At 53.0% G+C, this 15611-nt stretch overlaps 1 protein-coding gene across 7 annotated transcripts in view; it reads left to right on the top strand.

The window, feature by feature from the left end:
• Window positions 1–15611, top strand: part of CABIN1 (calcineurin binding protein 1) — a 168670-nt gene that overhangs the window by 106781 nt on the left and 46278 nt on the right. For all 7 annotated transcript variants that reach the window (XM_063085901.1, XM_063085903.1, XM_063085905.1 and 4 more), the window contains one exon: window positions 272–603. In XM_063085901.1, the coding sequence (XP_062941971.1) occupies window positions 272–603 (332 nt within the window). The remainder of the gene's footprint in view (window positions 1–271; window positions 604–15611) is intronic.

Here is a 15611-nt window from a genome sequence, read left to right as displayed (position 1 = left end):
CTCGTAACCCCCGCTCTCTGTAGCCTCTGGGCCCCTCTGCTGTGTGCCCGCCTCTTGCATAGGGCAGGAGGCTACAGTGGCCATGGAGCAGAGGCAAGAGCCAGCACTGGGCCCTGCACCTCCCACTGCTGAGTCTAGCACCCATGCAACAAGGGCACTAACCCAGCTGTGCTGGCTGCCTCACCGAGGCGCCTCCATCACTGGTTGTGGACCACTGCATGGGCAGGGCCCAAAACTGGGGTGACTTTCCTTTCCTTTTTCTCAACTGTAGGAAAAACCGAGGAGTCCCTGGAGAGCACAGAAGGCTTCCGAGTTGCAGAGCAAGGTGGCCAGAAGCCTGCTGCAGACCTCCCAGCCTCTGTTTGCATCCCCAATAAGCCCCTGGTGTCTGCAACCAACTTGTGGGATGGGAAGAAGAAAGGGGACCCCCCGGGGGAGCCAGTGGCTTTCCCGCTAGGGCTGCCAGCTGGCGCTGAGGAGCAGCGCCAGTTCCTCACAGAGCAGTGCATCGCCTCCTTCCGCCTGTGCCTGAGCCGCTTCCCCCAGCACTATAAGAGCCTCTACCGGCTGGCCTTCCTCTACACCTACAGCAAGACCCACCGGGTGAGTGGGCTGCGTGGGCCAGGAGAAGGTTGGAATCTTCTTTCCAGGATAGGCAGGCATCTTTGAAGGTTGATGGGCAGAAGTGGGACAGATTAGAGCTTCATGGGAGGAAGGGCAGAGGAGAGCTGCAGAAGGTGGGGCCGGTCCAAAGAGGGGGCTAGCTTTCTGGTGAGAGAAAGTAAGGGTGTAGGGTCGCAGGCAGATGTGGAGGGAGGAGCAGGAGCTTTACATGTTCAGGAACGTGCTATGGGAGGAGGGATGTGGGCCCACAGCTCACCCTCTCTTCCCTGTGAGGCCATGCAGTGACTCTGACTGTGAGGTCGGGCCCCCTTGCACTGCAGGTCATCCATCGCCTTGGCATGGCCCAGCACACATCCTCCAGGTGCCCTGGAGGTGCTGTCCATTATCTGTCCTGGGCTTGCTTGCCCCAGGCCCCATCCTTCTGGTTGCACCTTGCAGAGGCCTCCTTGCTGTTACCCTGCCCCTGGGCTTGCCTGTCAGGCGCAGCTGCCTGAACCACGTTCACAGCCTTTGCTTTATGGGTGTTGGATGCTGACAGCCTCCTCTAGGTCTTTTTGGAAAGTGGATGATGTAGTGATCCTTCCAAGCTGTGCCCCAGGCTTAAGCGCTCCCAGGGGTTTCCCAGCCAGATCTCCTCTGCTGTCATTTAGCATCTGTGGAGGGTGTGTGGCATGGGCAGGGCCTGAAACTGGGTGGCTTTCCTTTCCTTCCCTTCAGTCACTCCTCACTCACCCAGAAGGTGGTGGGAAGACAATGCCCTGGTCATGTGCCTGCCATGGAGCTACATCCTGAGGGGGACACAAATTAAAAACCATGCAAATGAGCAAACTAAGCAAATCCCACTGTGACCGATACTACAGAGGAAAGAATGGGTGCATGGAGGGATAGGGGAGCTGCTGTGGCTCCATGAAGGCTCCTGTTATGCAGAGACCTGTTGTGTAAGTGGGGTTGGCAGCAGCCTGGAGGAAGGGGAGAGGGCCCGGGGGTCAGGGTGAGCGGGGGCAGCCTTGGAGTCTAGCTGTGGACCTGCCTTTGTCTGGCTCTCCCAATTCAGTCAGGTCCTTCTCCCAGAGGCCCCCTCCCTACCCTCCCTGCCCGCCTTGTCTGTGAGATTTTTGAAAGAACGAGGAAGGGCAGTTGGCCAGAGAATGGACCCTGGTTTGGTGCTGGTTATATACTGGAAGTTGTTACTTCACAGAATTCTGTTTGGGGAATTAGGTACAGGGGTCCATGAAGGTAAGTGCCCTGTTCCTGTCATGACTGGCATGCTCATGTGGCTTGGCTAATTTCCTCAGAGCACAGCAGGTGGAGCTAGTGGTGGCAGGCCTAGGGAGGGAGGAGATCTCTTCTGGGGCTTGGTCTCTGCATTAAGCGAGGTGTGTGCTCGCAAATGACAGTGGACTCTGGCTTCCCTGGCTACTCACTACCTGCCACCGCTGCTGGCACCACACTGGAGCCTGGCCTGCTCACAGCCTGGCCTGGACTTGTCAGTGGACCTTACCACTGTGCCCCACACCTTCTGCACACAGGTGGACCTGGACCTTTAATAACTCCAAATCAGTGCATGTTCTCACTGCTGAAGCAGTCTACAGGCCAGAGGAACAGTGGTCATAGGTCTCCCCTGCATCCACTGGGCCCGCCATTACTTGGTAACTTTCCCCCTTCCCTCTTTTGGGAGCAGCAGAGCCCACCGCAAGAACCTTCACAAGTCTCAGTGGGTGGACACTAGCAACCATCATTCAGTCTTCCCCTACCTTGGGTTCCCCCTGTTCAGATACTCCCCCAAGCAGCCATGCAGCACCATCCAGCTGTGGTCAGCTCTGACAAGGACATAGTACTTCCCAGTGCTGAGCTCAGACCCTTCCCCCACTCTGTTACAGGATACCTTCTCCAGAAGCAGATGCTGAAACGGAATTGGGGATGCAAGATGTTTATTAGGGATTAGCACCTGCGGAAGTGAGAGGGAAGTTGCAGGACTGGGTGAGAGGAGAGTTGAGCTGCCATGCAGTCCCCTCAAAGTCCCAACCACCCAACCTCCATTTCCCCACTAAATGGCTTTATTTTGAGCTTGAAGGAGCCAATGAATGTAAAGTGCTTAGCACAGCGCCAGGTACAGGTTGCTGTTATTACAACCTGTCCCCCTTCATGAGTTTGTTAAAAGTAGAAAATAGTATTTATGTCAAAATTAAAGAAAAGAGGGGAATAACCGTAATTCTTCCACCCTAAAACAAAAGCTATCTCGTGTCTAGCATTTCTTCCCAGTTCTTGTGCACACACACTGTTGATTGTGTGCTTCCAAGGCACCAGGAGCTTCAGGTCCTGGAGGTGGGGATCATGTCCCCGGTCACACAGGGCAGAGTGACAGAGCCAGGCATTGGCCTGGGTGGTCTCACCTAGGGCCCAGCTGCTCCACTGCCCCCTGCACACCATTAAGAGTGTCTCCACTCATGGTTTGCCATTTTTCTCTTTTCATGAATGTCCCCCAGATCATTTTGGTCTCTCTGTGATGGCCCACTGGGTGGACCAGCCATCCCCAGTCGTGGGGAGGGAGGCTGCCTTGGGCAGTCTGCACTGTTGACATTCATATCCCCAGACAACCCCCCACACCCATCACACTGTTTCTGCCGACTCTTCTGTTAGCTGCGTCCCCAGGTTAGGTTCTTTGGCTTTTGGAATCAATGCTGGTCTTGATTTTCAGAGACCCTCTCATGCAGCAGGCATTCTCTATCCACAGATGCACTGCCTCCTCATAGCCTCGCTTCCTGGAGGCAGCTCTGCAGTTGCCAGGTGTGCCTCAGTGGGTCTCCAGGCTGCTAAGCACACCCTAGACTCTGACCATGCCCCTGGGGTGGCTCCCAATGGCTCCTTTGTTTGCTTCAACCGGAGACCTTTGCCAAGAACCACGTGCCAGCACCAACTTGAATGGCAGGTTGTTACCACCTAGCTCTGAGAGCCTGAGTAAGACCTTCCTGCTGCTCTGGGGCATGCCACTGTCCTGGGGACGGGCCATGGTTCCACTCAGACCTCGGGCATTGGCTCTGCTGGTAGTAAGCTGCTCATCCATAGATCTGGGGGACACAACTTGTGTTGTCGCTGACTAATGCAGAACAATTAACTGGCAAGCAGTGACCACTTTCCAAACACAGCTGTTTGGTAACAAACACTTCCCACTGTGTATATTTGACAGCACTACATTTCTTCATAAAATCCTGCCTGTGGGCTTGGCAGTGGCATTTTCCTGTTGCCGTCTCATGGCTCAGTAGCCAACTGGAGCATCCAATGTCTGTGTCTCCAGAGGAACCCAACAGGCAGAGCCTCCCTGGGTTGAATCCTGACCCCTGGGGTCTTTCACAAGCACCCCCAGGTGAGGCTGTGCTGATTAGAGAAACTGCGTTCAGGGCACCGGGCACAACTTGCTTAGCTGCTGGCGGTAAGGCTTTTTGGGGAGAGAAGGTAGGCTCTGAAGCTGGCTTCACCTGGGTTCAGATCCCACCTCTGCATGGGAAGTCTCAGAGGCTCAGGGCTCTTCTCTGTGTTAATTGAGAATGATGGTGGTATGCATGTAGACTTATTGTGATAATGAGGTGGGGGGGTGCCCAGCATGCCATGCACCAACCTCAGCCAAGTCCCAAGGTTGGCTTCGCTGCACACTGGGAGTCCCAGAAAGCAGGGCTCCCAAACACTCTCCACACCTTGCATAGGTAGGGAAGGTCACTTATGCTGAGGGCCACAAGGGCCTGAATTCTAGCTACTGTATCTCTTACAATCTCCGGGATCACAGTCTTTGCCAGGATTTTAAGTCCTGGGCTCGCTGTCAGTTCAGATGCATAAAAACTTGGCTCCTTGAGCCCGTATGGGCAGCCCAGGAGAGAGAACACATGGCATCAGGACATCCCTCATTATGAGGGTTCTGACCTTCTCTGATGGGGGTCCAGGAAGGAAGCCAAGTCAGGATACCCATGCCCTGCTCAGCTGGGAACTGAACCCCCTCCCACCTCCTGCTGCTCCTGCTTCAAGGGGTCCAGGGCAGAGAAGATTATGAGATTGTTTTAGTCTGTTTTGTGTTGCTATGACAGATATACCTGAGACTGGGTAATTTATAAAGGAAAGAGGTTGATTTGGCTTACGATTCTGGGACAGCTACATCTGGCATGGGCCTCAGGCTGCTTCTACTCATGGAAAAACAGCAGGCAGCTGGCAGGTACAAGCAGATCACATGACAAAAGGAAGCAAGAGAGAGAGAGAAGGTGCCAGGGTCTTTCTAAGCAACGAGCTCTCGTGGAAACTAATAGAGCAAGAACTCACTTATTAATCCCCCCTCCCCCAGGGAGAGCATTAATCCATTCATGAGGGATCCACCCGCGTGACTCAATCAGTTTCCAGCACTGCCACATTGGAGATCAAATTTCCACATGAGTTTTGGAGGGGACAACACATCCTAACTCCATCATTCTGCCTCTGGCCCCCTGAAAACTCATGTCACTCTCATATACAAAATACAGTCATTCTATCCCAACAGTCCCAAAAGTCTTAGCTTGTTCCAGCACCAACTTCCAAAAGTCCAAAGTCCAAAATCTCATCTGAGACCAAAAGCAAAAGTCCTTCCAGCTTTGAACCTGTAAAAGTCAAAACCAAATTTATCTACTGCCAAGATACAATGGTGGAACAGGCATTGGGTACACATTCCCATTCCAGAAGGGAGGAATAGGCCAGAAGAAAGGAAAAACAGGCCCCAAACAAGTCCGAAACCCAGCAGGGCAGACACTATGTCTTAAAGCTCCAAAATAATGTTCTTTGACTCCAGGTCCTGCATCCTGGGCACAGTTGGGCATCTGGGCCCCCAAAGCATCAGGCAGCCTCATTCCCACAGTTCTGCCAGGGGCAGCCCAGTGGGCTTCGCTGGTGCCTGCAACTTTTCCAGGCTAGTGTTCTACTCTGGTAGCTCCATAAGTCTGGGGTCTCCATGGTGGTCCTGCTGCCTTGGCTCTACTAGACATTTCCCTGGTGGGGACTCTCTGTGGGGGCGCTAACCCCACTTTCCTCCTTGGCATTGCTCTAGTAGATGGCCTCAGCAGTGGCTCTGCCCCTGCAGAAGGTCTCTGCCTGGGCCCCCAGGCTTTTCCATACATCCTCTGGAATCTGGGTGGAGGCTGCCACGCCTCCACTGCTCTCACGTCCTGTCGGCCTGCAGACTTAACACAACGTGGACGCCACCGAGGTTCAGGCCTCTACTCTCCAGGGCTGCTGCATGAACCACACTTGGGGCCGCTCCAAGGGCATGGACACAATGCAGCCAAATTCCTTGCTATGGTGTAGCAAGGGTGATCTTTTGTCCAATTCCCAATAAGTTCCTCATTCCTATCTGAGACCTCATCATCCATGTGGGCTTTACTGTCCACATTTCTATCAGCATTCTGCTAACTACTACAAAAGTCTCTAAGACATTCCAAACTTTCCCTTGTCTTTTTCTCTTCTTCTAAATCCTCCAAACTCCTCCAACCTTTGCCCATTACCCAGTACCAAAGCTGGATCCACATTTTCAGGTATCTGTTTAGCAACACCCCACTCCTCAGTACCAATTTTCTGTTTTAGTCCGTTTTGTGTTGCTATAACAGAAACACTTGAGACTGGGTAATTTATAAAGAAAAGAGGTTGATTTGGCTTACAATTCTGGGTCAGCTGTATCTGGCGTGGGCCTCAGGCTGCTTCTACTCATGGTGGAAAGTGGCAGGCAGCCAGTGGGTACGAGCAGATCACATGGCTAGAGGAAGCAAGAGAGAGAGAGAGAGAGAGAAGGTGCCAGGGTCTTTCTAAGCAACGAGCTCTCGCGGGAACTAATAGAGCAAGAACTCACTCATTAATCCCTCCTCCCCCAGAGAGAGCATTAATCCATTCATGAGGGATCCACCCCCATGACTCAATCAGTTTCCAACACCGCCACATTGGAGATCAAATTTCCATGAGTTTTGGAGGAGACAACACATCCAAACTCCATCAGAGATGGTCCCTGGAGCCAACAGTCTTGAAAAATGACAAACTTGGAGGACTCATACTTCTCAATTTCTAAACTTACTGTAAATCTACTGTAATCTAAACAGTGCGGAATATTATTCCGCCATAAAAATGAAGGAAATCCTGGGCCAGTCCGTGGCTCACTTGGTAGAGTGTGGTGCTGATAACACTAAGGCCACGGGTTCAGAATCTTATATAGGGCTGGCCAGTTAGCTCACTTGGGAGAGCATGGTGCTGACAACACCAAGTCAAGGGTTAAGATCCCCTCACCAGTCATCTTTAAAAAAAAAAAAAAAAAATGAAGGAAATCCTGTCACAGGAGACAGTATGGGTGAAACTTGAGGGCATTATGCTGAATAAAATAGCCAGTTGCAAGACAAAATACTGTGTGATTCCGCTTATCTGAGGTGTGAGGGATAGCAGCCTGACTACACTAGCCCAGGAGCTGTGTGTGCAATGAGCCTAGGCCTGGGTTTGGTTAGAGGCAGACTCTTTTGAGACGGCCCTGTGGTGCTGCTGTGTGCCTCGCTATGGGATCTCTGAGGAAGCTGCTGACCTTTGACTTCCAAGTCAGCTTGTGCTCCATGTGAGCCTGCATGAAGGACTGGCCTGCTGGTGTGGGTACAGTACTTCACTTCCCTGTGCCACTGGCTCACCTAGGGGACCCATGGAAGCCAGAGCTGTCATACAGGATAAATGAGAGGGCCTCTGAGGAGGGCCCTGTGTCTTGGAACTGGAATGGGTGTGAGGGGTTGATTCACCAGGCAGCAATGCAGAGGCTGTGAGACCCTGCTTTGTCCTGAAAGCAAGTGTCCCAGGGGAGGTGGTGAGCTTCAAGTTCCACACTGACTGAGCCAGGACCATGCCAGACGGTGGGACAAGACATCACAAAGGCATACTTGCCACAGAGCAGGGCATTCCCACCTTCCTTCACCCCCTGCTTCCCAGTGCAAAATGATGCTGTGCCCATCATTCCCACATGGATGTCCTGGGCTGCTGTAGGTCCCAACCAGCCAGGTTCTTGTCAAGCTTTACTTTATGTAGTTTGCAGAATAAGAACTCGATATTTTTCTCAACTTAGGAATCTTGATTATGCATTTCAAGATATGTATGTCAAATGGTTTGAAGATTCTTCTGAGCCTTTGGGAGCTAGAAGAAGTGGGATAGTTTGCCCCCATCATGACCACTTCTTTCTTGGTCCTCTCTCCCACAAAGAGATGCAGCTTCCAGCAGTTTGAATGGGTTTGAGTTCATTACCAATAATATTGTTTAAGCTTGGAAAGTAGAACAGAACTGCTCACCACCTCTTTGTCCCACAACCCATGACATGGCAGAATTGTTTGGGTTTTAGTGTGCTCCCTCCAGTGTGTTTTCTGTGCATCTCTGCAGGTTCATTCATTCAGCAGATCTCTACTTAGCAGTAGTCATGTGAGAGGCCCCATTTAAGGTGCTGGGGATATAGTGGTGTACACAACAAAGCCCCTGCCCTTGATGCACCCAGTGGGGCAGGGATGTAGAGGAAAACACACCTACTGGCAGCTAGGGATGAGCCTGGGAAGGTAAAATAAAGCTGGATAAGGTGATGGAGTAGGAGTGTGGCTATTTAAATAGGGGGATTGGAGAAGGCCTCCCTAAGCAAGGACCTAAATCAAGTGAGCAACGAGGATATCAGAGGGAGAGGCTTCCAGATGGATGGCACAGCCAGCATGTGTGCCTTGAGATAGGGATGGGTCTGGTAGGACTAGAATCAGCCAGAAGTCAGTGTGGCTACATGGGCAAGGAGGAGAGAGGAAGAAGATGTTGTTAGAGGCTCCTGGGGGCCTGGCTAGGCAGGGGAGGAGTTGTGGGGACAGCATTCTAAGTGAGGCTAAAGCCATCACAGGTTGTGGGGGAAGAGAGGCACTGTGTGGCCTACATGTGTGAAGGACACTTGGGCTGCCATGTAGAGAGTAAGTGGGGGTTTGCCCGTTGGAAACATGGCAGGACACAGATGTCTCTATCTAATCAGCTGATCTGAAGAGCACTTAATGAAGGAGAGATTTACAGTCCTGGCAGAGAGTAGGAACCCACATGGGAAGAGGAATGCAATGCCCTTGGCCAGCTACAGTTTGCCCCTGAGGCAGGCAGGCAGCACTGCCTGTTAGAGCTGCAGCCCTCAGTGGCCCACCCTCAGCCACCCCACAGAGAGAGAACTCAGTAAATGCACTTATCTTGTTCCCACTCCACCCTCTGATCTCCCACTAGTGCCTCCCATTGGTCAAACCTACCCAGTAGCCAGAGGCCCAGGAGCTTGAGGATGTATATTCACACAGGTAGAGAAAAAGCCAGTGTGGCAGCAGAGAGACGGGTGGAGGCCACAGCAGGGTATCAGAAAGTGGTCTGATTTGAGATACATTCAGACAGAAGAGCTGAATCAATGGATTAGGTGTGGGGTTTGAAAGAAAGGGAGATGTCATGGTCAGTCCACATGCACACCCATGCGTCCTGCTTCTGTTCCTATTTAATGCTGTGAATCAGAAGGTGGTAAAGTTTGAACGTCCGTTATGTTCAACAACTGCGTTTAGTTTTTCTTTTTTTTTTTTTTTTTTTTTTTTTAGTTTTTCATATATACATATTTTGATCTCGTTGTAGAAGTGGCCTGCATCCCTGGGCTCATGGCACACAGATGAGTACCATGTAGAACAGGATTCTCCCCCAAGGCACTACTTATGTTTGAAGCCAAACACTTCTCTGTTGTGGGTGGTCCTATGCACTGCAGGATGCTCAGCAGCATCTCTAGTGTTCTCTACCCACCAGATACCAGTAGCAGTCCCCCAGCTGTGGTGACCAAAAATGTCTCCAGACACTGCTAGATGCCCCTGGGGAATAGACCCCACCTCCATCTAGAACCACTGACATGAGTCTCCCTCCTCAGCCAACACCCAGGAATGATGGGTGCATTTCCTTTTAGTCTTTCTTCTGCCTATTCACACACGCATACACGCACAGATGTGTATACACATACTTCTTTGGTTCTGCTTTTTTTTGCTTCCCATGCACTCAAACTCTTTGATTATATGACTTTAAATGACTATGCAGTATTTTCTCGGGAGGTAGGCCACAGCTTATTTCACAAATTCCTTATATATTTCAAATGTGGAAATTCTGACTATAATTTTTTTATGACTAGAGAGATTGAGAGTGGTTGGCTCTAAGTCTGCCAGGTCCAGGTTTGGGGGCATTCATGTCCTTGCTGGTGGGCACAGAGGCATCCTGCATTGCTGGAATGAATCTGCAGTTGGTGCTATCCTCGGCTTGTGGATGTCCCTAGCAGCCCACCAGAATCTCCCATCCACAGTTGGCTACACACTCCTTCCTCTGGCCCATGGACCACTGAACTCAGAGGCCCCCAGCCAGTTCCCCTCAGTGTGGGGAGCTGCACCCACTCCTGGTTCCTCCATTTGTCATGGAACCCACGAGCCCATGAGGTATGGCTGGGTGAAGGGCTGAGCATAGCTGAGGTCCATAGCCGCATTCCTGGCAGACACCACATATACTGGGCAGTGTGCCACCCTGTGGAGCCCTGTTGGTCTGGCGGAGAGGCTGCTGCTGGTCTGGGGACCCCACCAGGCAGCTTGCACATTCAGCATCATCACGTTGGAGTCATGGAGCCTGGCCTCTCTGAGATGCTCTCTCTTTTGAGGGTTTGCAAGGGAGGAGGTAGTTAAATGGTGAGTGGACCGTTGTCATTGGTTTTGGCAGGAAGATAGCCCCTGGTGGTAGAAACCCTGGGGTGGGCACAACAGAGCACATCCTCCAGGCTACCCATCCAATAGTGGCAGATGGTGCCTAGAATCATGTCTGCTTTAGTCTTTCACATCTTGGGATGGCAGATTATCCCAGAGGACAGTAGCCATTTTCCCATCTCCAGCCATCAGCAGGCATCACCAAGTCCCCACTACATGAAGAGCCCTTGGAAGGCTACAGTTAGGGATACAAGCCACCTCACCCCATGCCTTTGCTTCCTGTGTGAAGGCGAAGGGAACCTGGGGGTCTCGTAGGAGTTGTGACAATCAGCCCAGTGTGTGCTGTATTGGAATGATTGGTGATGGGGCTGGTGCAGGTTAGTGGACAGAGGTTGGAGTTGAGATAAGCCTCAAGGCATGGGCTGGCTGTCTGGCTTAGCTGGGAGGCCTGGTGCTCGACACCCTGGTCTTGGATAGGGTCAAGCAGCCCCTCTCATGTCCCCTGACCCTGTTGCCCTCCTTTACAAGCCAATTCTTATTTTCAGGCTTTCATCCATAGGAGCCCCTCAGCCTCTTCCTTCTAGGCACCTGAGGTGCAGTCCTCCCGTTCCCCAGATCTCCTGTGTCCCCTTCTGGCCTTCATTTCTCAGACTGTTCCCTGGGCCCAACATGCACCTCCTTCCCATTTCATGAAAGTGCAAACTCTGCTCCTCTTCCTTTCATTCTTCCCACATATCTATTGTGTCCCTGCTGTGGGCTGCAAACTGATCTAGCTCCTCAGGAGCCTGAAAAAGTCAGACCATGTCCCCGCCCTCATGGGATATGAGAGATGTGGAGATGGGAGATGTAGAGATGTGGGAGATGTGGAGGCAGGCAGCAGACCCATCAGTGAATCAGTGAAGAGGCTGTTTAAGGTGGCGATGGGGCTGTGGGCACAGTACTACAGTGGGCCAGGTAAGATGGCACTAGGCCAAGAGACCTGCAGGGACAAAGGTGAAAGCAGAGGCAAGTGTGGCTGGAGGGCACGACATAGGGGAGCAGGGAGGAGATGAGCCATGTGAAGGTCGGTAGACTGAGGCACAGAACTTGCCCTCTCTCTGAAGGAGGTGCAGCCCAAAAGCCTTAAGCAGAGTAGTTAGAAGGTCCCTCTACCTTCTGCCAGGGGAGTAGGGATGGTCCAGACAATGGGCAGGGGAGGACATTGAGGAGCCCTTATGCTCTGGGATTCTTCTTCCTTCCTCTCTTAGGACCCCTCAGCCTTCTGTCTGCCCTCTGTCAGAGTAGAGCCTGTGCACAAGCCTCAGGGCCCACAGAGCCAAGAAAGATGTGGGCCGTTACCTGAGTGGCTCAGCAGAGTTCCTCCCATTCCCAGAGCTCTTGATGATCCAGGGGCTCTGGACCAGTGGCATGGTGACAGGTTGCTCCAGACCTGAGAGAGGACTGGCTGTGACAGCTGCCTGTGGTGGCTGACTCAGCATCTAGCATGCAGCACGTGCACAGGCAGATTTGCAAACTAACTTGCCCACCTGCAGTGGGTAGATGGGGGCAGGGGAGGAGCCTAGGCCTTGGAGTCCCTCTGGCCTGGACCAGAGTGCATGGCTGGCTCCACCACTTCCTGGCTCTGGAACCTCTCTGAGGCTTGGTTTTCTCACGGGGTAAACTGGTGATCTGATGTGATGAGGAGTTAAGGTGCTGTGCTCAGCCTGAGCAGTGTTATGTTGTTTCACGACACCACACCACGAAGCTGCAGGGAAGGACCACCAAGCTGCAGGGAAGGCTGTGTGCTGCAGGTGCGCCATGCAGGTCAGGTTTCTCTGTCTGCTCCCCCCCCCCCCAGCCTAGCACCCGCAAGGCCCTGGGCAGGTTTCCTCAGCCCTGTCAATTCCCATCTGGGGTCTCAGACGTGAGTTAGCTAAAGGCTCCTATGAGCTGTCTGGACACTTTACCTTAGCCATTGATTGGCTCTTTCTCTGGTGGACCTGGGAGATGGCTGGGGAAAGGCAGTCTACCACTGCAGTGGCCAAGTCTGTGCGAGGCTGTATTAGTCCGGTTTTTGTTGGTATAATAGAATACATGGAACTGGGTGATTTATAAAGAAAAACAAAATTTATTGCTTACAGTTTCTGAGGCTGGGAAGTCTGAAGTCCATCTGGTGGTGGCGAGAGTGACCTAGGGGTCTCACGTTGCAAGATGATGGAAGCAGAGAGAGCAGAGAGAGAAAGACAGACTCTCTTCTTTTAAAGCCCTCAGAACCACACCCCAACCACCATTTTTAATCTATTCACTACTGCATGGTCCTACAATCCAATCACTTCTTCAAGGCTCCACCTTTCAGTTGCCATAATAGGATTTCCCATCCTCTTAACAGTCACAGTGAGAGCCAAGTTTCTCATACATAAAACTTGGGGAACACAGTTCAAGCTCCAGTGAGTTCTGAGGGACATAATTCAATCCACTACAGAGAATAATTTATGATACAGGTCAGGTATGGCAGGCCTGTGCTTGCTACGGTCTCCATAGGTGCCCTGGAAACCTGTCCCACTGCCTCCTCCCTCCCAGGTCCATCATAAGGGGAAGGGCCAGCTCAGTGCTGGTCTCATTGGAGAAGCTGCAGAGTGGTCGGAATACAGAAGCCACAGAGGAGTGTGTGCTCCTGTCCCACAGACACGGCCTGCAAGGAGATGTCCAGGCAGGGAGGCAGAGTCTCTGACTCTCTCCACCCAGACCCTGGGGCTGCTTTCTCTCATGTCCCCATGCAGAAGGAAGTCTTTGTTGGGGCTTTATTTTCTTGGTTTTCTTAGGAAAACGATGGTTACTGTGGAGATGCTTCTTCAAACCAGATTCACTCATCTCTTCCTACTGCCCCAAACTGCTGCTACTTAAAGAGGTCACCTGGACACTTTTCACAAGTCCCCAAGGAGCCTCAGATGTGGCTTTGGGGTCATGGCTTTGGAGTAACTTTTTCAGGCCTCCCATGCAATGCAGGCCAGGCCTATGCCCTGGGTCTCACAGGGTCACTCAGCTGGAGGAGAGTTTTGCCACAGCATTGAGGCCAAGGACTTGAGAGGGCGGGAAGGACATCCACAGGCTCAGATCCTTGGATAGCCTCCCCCTGCTCTGGGCCCCATGGCCCATGGGCAGAGCAGTTCTTCCCTGTCTTGAAGTCCCCTGGATCCCCATCGGCCTCACAGATGGCCACATCTGGTCCCCTCCACCTCCTCTCAGGGCCCTGGCTGCCCCACCTGTCTGGGCTCATGCCTCAGTGAGCCCCCAAGCCTTGTGCAAACCATAGTCCAGGTGTCACCTCCTCTGGAAACCTCCCTGACCTTCTCTGACTAGGTCAGAGGTGGGACTCCTCTATGCCCTACTTACCTGTGGTATTAGAAGTGCAGGTAATGGTCTCCTGTCCCAAGTCTTTTGTGAGTCCAACCATGGGTGATTAAACTAGTGGTGGATTCCTGCCTGGACTGAGCCTCTCAGATCTCCCACAGGAGAGACTTTGAACCAAGTGGCACTGATTGCAGCGAAGCACTGATGTGTTTCGTGGGCCTGTCTCCTGGGCTGCAGAAGGGCTGAGCCTTTACTTTCCTCTTGGAGCCCTGGCAAGCCAGGCTGAGCTAATCTTGGATTTTATGCCTTTTAATCAAGCACCCCCAGACCACCCCTGTCTCCCCACTCTGTGGTCAGTTTCTCTGTGGCTGACCCTCCTTCTTTGGGCCTGCTGTGGAGCAGGGGGTGTGGCCTGGGGGCAGGGTGAGTGTGGAAGCCAAAGGCATTAGGCTAGGACCTATAACTAACCTCAGGAGGTTTCCAAGTGAAGGGGCCTGGGAAGCAGGCTCTCCGAAGCCTGGCTGCTGTGTGTTGTTAGGGGCATTCAAATGTGAGCTACAAGTTGTTCCTCCCAGGGTGTTAGAGCTCAAAAGGTGAAGGCTTAGACTGGGTGTTTTTCTACTTTCCATGAGTGTAGAGCAGGGTGGCCTCTGCTCCTGATCATGGGGCCTGGACTGAGCATCTGAGGACTCTCTTGCTGCAGGTATCACCCCCCTCTATACCCACTTCTACTTCACCTCAGATGGGGGCAGGCAGGGAATGCCTCAGCTGAAGGAAGCCCCATCTGCTCACCGTGGATGTCTGTGGCCATCGGTCCCTGAGGCCCTGGAAAGGCCTGTGAGTGCTGGAGGGAATAATGTCTCAGCGGACTGTGGCTGTGGTGGGGGCTCCCTAACAGCAGCTGAGTCTCAGCAAGAGTGGTCCCCACACAGTCCATGTTGGAATTTCTTGCTCAGGGCTTCCCTCCCTGTTTTGGTTGGGGTTGACTGCTTCTGATCCCAGCATGTCAGACTAGTGGCCGAGCTAGAGAGCAAGCCTCCCGCACGTGGCTACAGAGTCCTGCCCAGTGCTAAGTAGTCTTTGGTTGCCTCAGCAGCTGGGGGGGGGGGGGGAGGCAGGAGGGGACATGGTTCTCTATGCAGAGACAGGAACAGAGGCAGGCCAGGGGGGTCCCACAGCCAGCAAGCTGGGGAACTGGGACTTGTACTTTTGCCTAACCTAGTGATGAGAGGAGCCCTTCAGTAGGTTCAGCCCAGCCAGCAGTGGGCAGAAGGAGCAGACAGCATAGGCTTGCAGGCCAAGAAGTGAGAGGGCTTTCAGAGCATCTGGGACATGAGGTTATGAAGGCTGGGCCCAGGGTTGGGGAAGGCAAGCAAAAGACCTGAGGGCCTGAGGGGAGGGGAAGACTGATTGGCCGGGGAGGGTGGGTGCTGTGGAAAGGGTAGAGGTGCCGGGCCCAGTTCTGCCCTGTGCCAGCCCTCCCCTGTAGGACAGCACTGCCCTGAGGTGGAGTGAGTTGGCCATACAAAGCACTTGGCTACTGTGTGGAAGACCATAGAGGGGAGGGTGGTCAGCCCGGCAGCTGGTAGGGAAGGACTGCTCTCTAGGCCAGTGGCAAGGCCCCAGAGAAAGCTGAGGCAGCCAGGCCTATGCCCACCCTGTCACTCTGCACCACAATCCCACCTGGGCCTGGGTCCACCAAGAGGCACCATTGGTCAGAGACCAACAGCCTGAGTACTATGGCCAGAGCCTGGCCCCCCAAGTCTGAGGCACCTGAACTGCTGGCCATGAGTAAGGAGCCCTGCTGATTCCTGACAAACAAGTCAGGGCTGCTGCTTGGGCAAGTGGGGGTCCCCTCAACAGAAATCATGCATTAGGTCCATGCGGCAGCTTTGCAGGGGTGGTCAGGGTGAGGGGTCC

Source organism: Cynocephalus volans, chromosome 2 (genome assembly GCF_027409185.1).
Source record: "Cynocephalus volans isolate mCynVol1 chromosome 2, mCynVol1.pri, whole genome shotgun sequence".
Classification (NCBI taxonomy): Eukaryota; Metazoa; Chordata; class Mammalia; order Dermoptera; family Cynocephalidae; genus Cynocephalus; species Cynocephalus volans.
The sequence above is the reverse complement of the archived record's forward strand: the minus strand, read 5'-3'. Positions and strand labels throughout refer to the sequence as shown.